This window comes from Triticum urartu, chromosome 7A, assembly GCF_056163025.1.
Source record: "Triticum urartu cultivar PI428250 chromosome 7A, HENAU_Tu73, whole genome shotgun sequence".
Taxonomy (NCBI): Eukaryota; Viridiplantae; Streptophyta; class Magnoliopsida; order Poales; family Poaceae; genus Triticum; species Triticum urartu.
Window position 1 is genome coordinate 145506760 of NC_141879.1, and position 10235 is coordinate 145516994.

At 43.8% G+C, this 10235-nt stretch overlaps 2 protein-coding genes across 2 annotated transcripts; both read left to right on the forward strand.

Annotated features, from left to right (window-relative positions):
- The first annotated feature begins 220 nt into the window (after positions 1 to 220).
- On the forward strand, positions 221 to 4303 carry LOC125518001 (inositol diphosphatase DSP2). The gene is made up of 5 exons (XM_048682964.2): positions 221 to 631; positions 722 to 815; positions 3461 to 3518; positions 3608 to 3651; positions 3752 to 4303. Exons 1-5 carry the CDS (start codon positions 342 to 344, stop codon positions 3923 to 3925), a joined length of 660 nt encoding a protein of 219 aa, XP_048538921.1. The 5' UTR covers positions 221 to 341; the 3' UTR covers positions 3926 to 4303.
- A 1965-nt stretch (positions 4304 to 6268) lies between these two features.
- LOC125521252 (lysM domain-containing GPI-anchored protein LYP6) lies at positions 6269 to 9994 on the forward strand. Its single transcript, XM_048686316.2, has 5 exons — positions 6269 to 7028; positions 8436 to 8553; positions 8640 to 8801; positions 8883 to 8914; positions 9680 to 9994. The coding sequence occupies exons 1-5, from the start codon at positions 6362 to 6364 to the stop codon at positions 9904 to 9906; spliced, it is 1206 nt and encodes a 401-aa protein (XP_048542273.2). The 5' UTR covers positions 6269 to 6361; the 3' UTR covers positions 9907 to 9994.
- Positions 9995 to 10235: the final 241 nt, after the last annotated feature.

Here is a 10235-nt window from a genome sequence, read left to right on the forward strand (position 1 = left end):
ATGGAACCAATTGTGCTAGTAGACACTCTAGATGTCATAACACACATTAAATCACCTCCTTATCCCAAAAATTTCACCTCTCCTCATCAATCATCATCACACTTTTTTCTTGGAGTTCCCTTCCTTCCTCCAATTACCCACCTTTTCCCCCTCTTGCAACCTTTTGGAGTTTCCCTCTCTTCCTTCCTTCATCCATCCTCTGCTATAAATAACCTCTGCCTTCCAGTTAGGCCATCACACCCACACCGCTCAAGCCATCACGCACACAAAGCACACCCATCTCGTGGGGGATTTTACGGTTCTGCCCCTGTCCCTGCCCCCGTGCGAGACCGGGCGCCATCATGAAGCTGGAAATCATGCCCAGGCAGAGGGCCCTGGAGGCGGGGCAGCGGGAGGAGGCCATGGAGATGAGCGGCCTCGAGCTGTGGAAGCACGAGAAGCCCCCCAAGATCTTCCCCATGCCCCCGCCGCTGCCGCCGCTGCTGGCGGCGGCCGGGGCGGGGGGCTACGACGAGGCCACGCTCGTGCCGCCGCTCAACTTCGCCATGGTCGACGACGGCATCTACCGCTCCGGCTTCCCGGCCGCCGCCAACTTCCGCTTCCTCAAGTCCCTCAACCTCCGCTCCATCGTGTGAGGATCCTCCCCGCCCCTCCCTGCTCCGCATGCCTGCAATTATTGCGCTGCTCGTGTTCTGACGTCCGTCGGCTCATCATCGCTCAGGTACCTCTGCCCGGAGCCGTACCCGGAGATTAACACGGAGTTCCTCGAGAAGAACGGAATCAAGCTCCACCAGTTCGGAATCGAGGGCCGCAAGGTAACCAAAAGACGAACAATCTGGCTTTGCTTTTATGAAATTCTCTTCTACGTGTTTCTCTTGATGGCAATTCTTGGGGAAGGCAGAATCACAGGTTATAGATAGATAATCATGATTACTTTCCGGGACATACGAGAATTGCTTGCCAAGAACCGAGGCCGTTGATCATGTCGCTATTACGCGTCCTAGATTAGTGAATACTCGCCTAGGTGGCTCGGGGGAGAATCCAATGCGTCCCTGGCTGGATTTTATTTGTTATCAACTGACTTGCCTAATAGGCGCATCTATCTCCTTCCTCCTACCACCAGCCTGGGGATTTTTCAAGTTTTACGCCACATCGGCGGTGGTCCCTTTCAGCATTGGTTTGATTAATCGACCCAGCTGTGCTGCTGATTTTAAACCCAAAAAAAATCCTAATATTCTCGATGGTTTCTAATTGGTTTGCTCCTGTGATAACAAGGCTGGTAGTGAGTGTGCATAGTTCACAAAGCATCTCCATTATCCCCTTTCATTTTATTTTCTTAGTTTTTCTTTTCTTTTCCTTTTCTTGTTTGATTGATATTTTCACTGTTTCTGCAAAGTAGGTAGCTCATGGACTATTTGTTTTTTGTTTTTGATTTTTTGTTTGCAAGAAGGACACAATTTATTTGGTACAGGAATTTTCTTGTAGAGGCTTCAGTGTGAGCAGCTCATGGGGCCTGTAACTCCTATTCACGCCATATGCTCTTGCTCTTTAGGTCGTTTTAAGCAGCTTTAATGGTCCCAACAGGCTATGCCCGGTTTTGTGAATTAAAATTCTTGGTTGATGCATGCAGCACTACTAGTTGTTATGTGCTCTGTTTGGCAACCTAATCCACAATGGTCCATGCGTTAAGTTGATATTGGACTGATCTAGCTGCCCGAGTCAAGTTGGACGAAAATGTATAAAAAGCTCACGCACTGAAGAGGATAAAAGAACAAGTGGTAGTTTTTCACTATGCCTCAGAAAAACATTTTTTTCACAAGTAAGAAAGAAAAGGAAATAATTGAGGGCATGTCAGTATGGCACACAATGATAGCGGGGGCATGTCCAGTGTTGTTCTGTTCTTGATGAGAGGGGATAACACTGGAGGCCTAGATCTGCCACAGTTTTTCGAGATCCGTAAATTGCTCTGTTCACCGAGTAGATGGAACTGAGCATGGAGGACAATACATTGGATTCTTCCTGCTGGCAAAATGATTGCTGATTTATCATGCTAGGTTTCAGTCCTATATAATTTTTAGGCTGGATACCCGCAAAAAAAAAATTAGGCTGGATGATTGATTAGATCGCCACATATGGTTTGTGCCAGGGATCTAGCAATGATAGATCTGAGCATGTGAAATCATATTTTAGATGAAACCTTTTTCATTTTTGTTGTTGTACAGTTCCCTGTTTTCATGTGACCATGTACCTCGCTGATGCTTTGCATCTGATGTTGGCATATGCGGTGCTGCTTCTCCATGTGTTCTTGCTGGTTTTCCTGAATAGCAAATGTCATGGTGTTTTACATGTAATTTTACCTTAATTTAAAAGAATTTCATGCCACTTATGAACAAAACTTGCAGTAGATTGTTGGTATGTGAAGTTCCATACTTCTTTAAGAATTAAATTGTACAACAATTTTTGAAGGGACACATATTGTAGCTGAAAAATATTTTCTAGAATTTTACCCTTTTACTTGTGGAGGTTTAGGTGCCATTATTTGCTCAGTTCATTGATGACAATTGTGATATAGTTGTGGGCAAAGCTTCCAGATTTTTTTTCAAGGGGTGACTACAGTTTTCTTTATTATAATGTTGCTTTAGATATTCTGAATCCAGTACTTTTTTTTTTGAATAAAAGTACTTTTTTGTGACTAGTCCGTTTTAATTATTTGGGAACTGGTGAAGCGGTCAAGACAAATCATATTTATAGTGTCAAAAACATATTTTATTGCTTTTGACTGATGCTATGAATGACAAGAAACTACCCCAATTATTTCTTTTTTTTTTATGTCTGAACTCCCAGGTCATCCATGACCTAATGCATAATTAAGTAGATTTGTCATTTATACGAACCGGTTGTTCTGTTGCTGTAAAGCTGGTTTGTTCCTTCCTATTGGTCTGTGTGTCATAGTTTCTTAGATTAGCGTTGTCATTGTCAGACTTTTTTTGCAATTATAATTATTAGTCAGCAGGGACATCCAAATGTGGTTTGTAGTCCTACCTTCAAAAATAATACATGATGGATAGTTGACCTTATACTGAACGCTACTTCTTTTTATGAAGAAAATCATGTCACTTGATAGACAGACATGGCAAGTTGGGGTTTTTCTCCAATATAATAAGATCTAATTTGTTGAAACCACTGAAATAAAGAAACTGGGGCACTAGCTAACCAGCAGAAAGATTTCAAGGAATTGGTCATCTATTTTTCTTTGTCTGGTTCAGCCTTTACTGGACCTTGGTACATTTAGCGTACAATATTTATCAATGCTATAGATTTATATGTAACTCTATACACCACATTTCATGTTACAACTGCTCATTGTGTGTGTAATTAATTCTAAAGTCTTGATAATTCCACCATTTATGTCCAGAATCTGATGCCTGGTCTGACAATGCCTGAAACTCTGTTACTGCAGGAACCATTCGTCGAGATACCCGATGAGAAAATCCGGGAGGCGCTTAAAGTTGTCCTAGGTACTTCATCTTCCATTGATCCTTCCCATATCGGTCACCTCCATCACAGCATTTCATCTCTCTTACTCCTTTCGTTTTCTTTCTTCCAGATGTAAGAAATCAGCCATTACTTATTCACTGCAAGAGAGGCAAGGTAAGCTTAATCAGTTTTCATTTGACGCTTTTCAGCTGGTATCTTCAAGTCGATAACTTTCTACTTACTCACCGTGCAATACTCTCGTTTGTATCTGCAGCACCGAACTGGATGCGTCGTCGGTTGCATGAGGAAGTTGCAGAAATGGTGCCTGTCTTCGGTCTTCGACGAGTACCAGCGCTTCGCCGCTGCGAAAGTGAGGAGCACCGACCTGAGATTCATGGAGCTGTTCGACGTCGCGAGCTTGAAGCACCTGACCAACTCACATTGTTAACCAAGGGCGAGTGATCGCTCGCCCCCGCCGTCCTCCCAGATTCTAGTACATCTCCATGCTGTCCTCCGGCGGTCACTGAACCGAATCAGCAGTGAATAATTTTTGGAACCCGTAGAATGAATCCATGAGATAGTGACAAGACCTCTGCAAAAAAGAAGATTGAAGAAGAACTTGAGAGCTCTATTTTTTCCCTGCTCAGGTCCCTGCAGATCCTAAGAACCAGAAAGTTGTGGGTAGGATTGCAAGAGGTTTTCTTTTTCTTCGGTTACTCTTGCGATGAATTCACCATTGTTTTCGGGTACTGAAGCTCTGTACTCGAGCAGCATTGCTAGGCAGAGAGCTTGGCTCTTCTTTGCATGAATGCATCTATATTAATCAGAGGCTTTTGGCATGGCATTGGCATGCGACTGATTGGTCTGGTACACATAGAACTTAATGAGTAATGAGCGTATGAATGGCGGGTGATACTAACCTGTACTCCCTCCATCCCATAATACAAGAGCGTTTTTGATACTACACTCTTATATTATGGGACGGAGGGAGTAGTAGACATTTGAGACCACAACTCCACGAGGGGGCTGTTCATGTGAAATCCATACGACGAACAACCTCTCCAGGAGATCATGTAATTCGTCTACACACGATAAGACATGGCAGGTCCTTGTGAGACAAAATCTGGACTCTTCTGTTTGCAAATAACATAACTAATGCTGTACCACTGTTTTCACAAGTTTCAGTGTGAGATAGAAATTACACTTGTAGATGTTTTTCTTTTATTTTCGGTCTATACAATAAACAATGCTCTCGCTAGTTTCCCGTATAAAGAAGTAACATGATTTGTGTTAAAAAAAGTAACATGATTTTTACAGTGAAGTAACATGAATTTCCTTCTTGCTTTCTACGGTAGTCGAATTCTCTAGTGTAAAAGTTGTAGGGTAGGGACTGTGGAAAATCCTATTTGCCGCTCACTACGGCAAATAGTAGCCAAAACACACAGGGTCGTGTAAATTAGGCTGGCACATTCCCCCAAACCGCACATCTTTTTCTTTTCCTTATTAATTCTTTATTATTTCCTTTTTTCATTATTTTCTTTTCTGTTTCTTTTTTTCAAAAATTTAGAAAATGTTCAATATCTTTTTAGATATGATCGTTTTTCAAAATAAAATCGGAAGGAACAATTTTTTCGTGTTTTCTAGAAAAATATCTGGAATTCACAATTCAAAAAATCCCAAAAAAATAATTTTTATTTCTTCAATTTTATTTTGCAAATTTTAAAAGTGTTTGCAGTTTAAGAAAAAAATCCGCAATTTTGGAAAAATGTTTGAGTCTTCGGAAAATGTTAAAATATTCAAAAAAATCAAAACAATTAAAAAAGTGTTTTAAAGTTTCAAAAACTATTTGCATTGTCATAAAAAAGTTCACAATTTTTATTAAAAAATCATATTTTCATTGTTTGATTTTTCACAAAAAATGAAATTTCAGAAAATTGTTGATAATTTCAAATTTTGCTTGTGTTTAAAAAAATTCACAAAAGGACAAAAAATAGGAAATTCCAACTTTTTAAAGCCGAAACATTTTGAGAGCATGTTTTTTTAATCTGTGAACAATTTTTTAAAATACAAACAGTTTTTGAAATCCCCCAAAATTGAAAACGTGTTGTTTTTTAAATTTTAAATTATGAACAGCTTTTCAAAAACTAAAAAGTAATAAACAGGAAAGAGAAAATTGGAGAAGAAAACCAAAAAACAGTAAAGAAATGAAACAAAAAACCTGGGTATCCCGACGAAGAAGCAGCATGCATGGGGGAGGAGGAGCCGGGCGACACAATAATCGGTGAGGATTGTTTGGCAGGCCAGAGGTCGGGCAGCTGGATTAGCACCTTGTGGCGGCATAATATCTTGAGATTGACGAAGTCGTCACATACATTTTTGTAGTCGACGAAACGTCTTCTCCTGCTAAACCCTGAAAGAATGTAACCATCTCCCCGCAAAAAAAAGAAAAGAAAAAGGAATGCAACCATCTTTGTGGCAAATGATAAATTGCAATGGAAACAAGGCAAATCATCAAAGTACTTAAAAATTTCGGGGACAAAAAATTCAATTTACCCGACATAAATAGAGTTGGTCACGAGATATGGGTCCCCTCCTCCACGCACAAGACACAGATTCTGCCAGAAAACAACCTCCCTCCCACCGACGGTTGGGGTCCGCCGACATGGCACCCACATGTCATAGACAGCTGGCCAACCGGCCACCTGCGTGGCATCTGAAGCCTCCACACCCTTCTCGCCTAGTCGGCAGTCTCGGCTCCTCGCCAAAAATTTCGATTCCCAGTCCGCACACTGTGCAGCCAAAAGCCGAGAGAGAGCTCGAGCTCAGCTCCCCACTCCCCCCCTCCCCCCCGAGGCCCCAACCCTAAGCCCCTCGCCGGGCCCCAATGTCGAGGCCGGCGGCCGCGGCCGCGGCGGCGCTGCTGGTGATCCTCGCGGCGGCCGGCGGCGCGGCGGCGAAGACCACGATCGAGCCCTGCTCCAGCGCCGACTCGTGCGCGGCGCTGCTCGGCTACTCGCTCTACGCCGACATGAAGGTCTCCGAGGTGGCGGCGCTCTTCGGCGCGGACCCGGCGGCGCTGCTGGCCGCCAACGCGCTCGACTTCGCCTCCCCCGGCGCCGCCAACCGGATCCTCCCCGCGGGGCTCCTCCTCCGCGTCCCCACCCGCTGCGCCTGCGCCGACGGCGTCCGCAAGTCCGTGTCCGTCCGCTACGCCGCGCGCCCCGCCGACACCCTCGCCACCGTCGCCGACGTCGTCTTCGCGGGCCTCGCCTCCGCCGACCAGATCCGCAGCGCCAACGGGCTCGCCGAGGCGGACCCCGACGCGCTGCTCGACGCCGGCCAGATTCTCGTCGTCCCCTTCCCCTGCGTCTGCCTCAACTCCACCGACAACAACCTCCCCGCCGTCTACCTCTCCTACGTCGTGCGGGTCGGGGACACCGTGCAATCCATCGCCGCCAGCCACGCCACCACTGTCACGGATCTCAGCAATGTGAATGCCATGGGGAGCCCCGTCGTGGCACCCGGCGACATCCTTGCAGTTCCATTATCAGGTAAAATATTTTCCCAATAGCAGGATCGATTAACGCTGCCACTGAACCCGACTGCCTCAACACATTCCACATCATTTTCCAACCAATTGTGCTATGATGTTATCTGCGGATGTAATCTCACCAATAGCCGTGAATACTTTTTCGCTTCTCCGTTTTATACTTGCAACAGATACAAAAAGACCATTGTGAAGGCTGTAAAGCGGCAGATTGGTGATACTTTAGGCCATGAGAAATGTTAAGCTTTTTTAGACAAAAGGCACGGGGCCTGGCTTTATATTGAAAGCTAAAGATTGTTTGCATACAACATACTATGATTATTACCAGGTTGCAGCCCAGGCCCAAAAGGATAGAGCGAGGAATGGAACTACCGTGAACAATTAAACACCAAAGTATTTTTGGAACCGATACTAAAACGACAGTCATTTGCACAGTTGGCGGTTGGATGGCAGTGCTCTGGTTATTCAGATTCGGAATTTTGGCTTTTGGCAATTACTTTGAATGATCAGATCAAATGCTCATTTTGGTGTTCATCTATGTGGAGCTGTATGCATTATTTTCCTCGCCTATTTCACTCATAAGCCGACAGCCTTTTTTACAAATAAACATAAGTCATCTTCCAGCTCCTATGTTTGTCAGTGCAGCAAAAGATTGATAAGTCCGGGTCCGCGTGCAGCTTCATTAGGCTGAGTCAGAATCTTGTACTGAATTAGCATATTGCTCCAACATTTCCACAAGGCCCAACAGACAGCGGCCATTTGATGAACGTCAACGTTTGGATTTGACGAATGTTGGATGCATAAATACATTTTAATCTCTTTCATATCGGTGGTCCAGGATTGGGATAAAGCATGCTTGAGCCTGCTAGGTTGTAAAAGATTAACTTTTCTGTGTTTGGTGAGGTACATAGGTGATGTGGATACCATGATTGTTATGAGCTCTCATGTTGAGTGCACATATCAATCAGTATGCTAGCTTTTCCTTTGGATAATAGGAATTAGAAAAAATATTAATAGGAAAAACACAGGAATAAGATGACACATACTTATAAATGTTAATTGATGGATCTTTACTTTTATTCATCTAAGGGTTCTTTTACTTCAATTGATTTTCCTCTTTTTGCTGATGGTTAACTATGAAAGGGGAGCCTTGGCCGGTAAAGCTGTTGCCTTCAAGTCCTGGAAACAGCCTCTTGCAGAAATGTAGGGAAAGGCTGTGTACTATAGACCCAAAGTGGTCGGACCCTTCCCCGGACCCTGCGCAAGCAGGAGCTACGTGCACCAGGCTGCCCTTTTTTTTGCTGATGGTTAACTATGTTCAGTACTGATAGTTGAATTGGATCTGCTTGCCTGCTTTGGTACCTCTCTGTTTATTTTTCTAATGATGCCTGCTATTTGTTTCTCTGATTAGCATGCGCGTCTACGTTTCCTAACTTTGCTTCGGACTATGGATTGCTCGTGGCAAACGGGACATATGCACTTACTGCTGGTAACTGTGTGGAATGTAGCTGTGGGCCAGGGGATCTCAAGTAAAGTTACCTTGTCTTTTGTTCAATGTAGTTGTATTACTGAAGTGAGTTTCAGACTGTAATCTCCATTTTCTCTTCCCCCGCAGTCTGTACTGCACTCCAGCTTCATTAGGAACGTCATGTTCAAGTATGCAGTGCTCCAATAGCAGTCTAATGCTTGGTAATGTGACTACCCAGCCCACCAGCGGTGGCTGCGGTGTCTCGTCTTGCAGCTATGCTGGCTTCGTTAACGGAAGCATTACCACATCGTAAGCAAAAAGAAAACAAATAATCTTTGTTCAGCTTCTCCGGGTTGAAGATACTTACATAATACATCTTTGCGTTTGCAGGCTGTCCTCGGGTCTTCAACCTACATGCCCTGGTAAGTATTCTGTTTTCTTCCCATTTAGTCCACTCTACAATTGAGTACTGCCTACCGAAAACTGTATGCAACTATTTATACTTATCATCCAAAAGGACAAGGAGATGAGTGAAAATGCATTGATATTGAAACATGTTTCGGAAATATCATTAAGGCCTTCTTTGGTTTGGAGGAATCTTGTAGGAATTTCATAGGATAGGATCCTTTACACCCCTTTGATTTGTAGGAATAGGATCCTATTCCTATGGAGGAATTCTTTGTATCATTCACATTTATAGGAAAATAAACATTAGGCTAGACTCAGTGGAAAAAATCCTATGATGTGAACCAAAGGGCAACTCCTTTCCTATCATATTCATAGGATTTGAGATACATGTCATCTCATTTCCTATGATTTTCCTACCCTATGAACCAAAGGAGGCCTAATATGCTTGTGAAATACTGAAACTTGAACCAAGCCGCATCAAGCATTCCCAGAGTCCGATCGATTAACACCAAATAGTTTTTGACTTCTTGTTTGGATACATTGAACAATGGAAAATCAGGTGAAAACAACTGCCAGGTTTCAACGTAATCTGAAAGAATTTTTTAGTACCGAATAAGGGAATTTTCTACTTGCATGCTAAATTCAGGATCAACTTCAACCTCATTTTCAAGATACAAGAAAGGCATATGCTTAGTACTGCTACACGTTTTCTTTTCATTCTCCTGCTTGTCCTGGGCAAACTCCTGTTTCTTATCTGTATATTGCTCCTCCCCTCACAGGACCGCATCAAGCTCCTCCACTCATGGAGCCGTCCACCGCAGCAATCCACGACTCGTACCTTGCTCCATCGCCTTCGCCAGGACCTGGGGAGGCAGGTGGTGATGTTCCTGGTTCGTCTGACCCTGGAGCGTCCTCCCATTCTCTTGCTGGAAGCCTCTCGCCCTCAGTGCATCAGCTGCATCAAATGATCCTCATTCTTTCTCTAGTCTTCTACCTGCATATGTGAATTCTTCTGTAGGGATATTATTGAATGTATTTGTACCGGACGGGGCCCTCATTTGGGCCCGGTGGAAACTCGACGACAAGGTTTTCTAGCTCCTCTCTTGCTCAGTGTGTCTAACTACGTTTGGAGTTTCAGCAGGGTTCTCCATTTTTTACAGGCTTGCTTCTCTACAAAATTGTGCTGTATCTGTTGCATCCAAGTTTGTGGTTCATCAGATCTCGGTCAACATATCTACGTAGCTTGGTAGTACAATTTCCCCCCGAAACCAAACTCATTAAATGGCAGAAGAAATAAGGAAGACAACTTAAAATAAATGAAACCAAACGCATTAT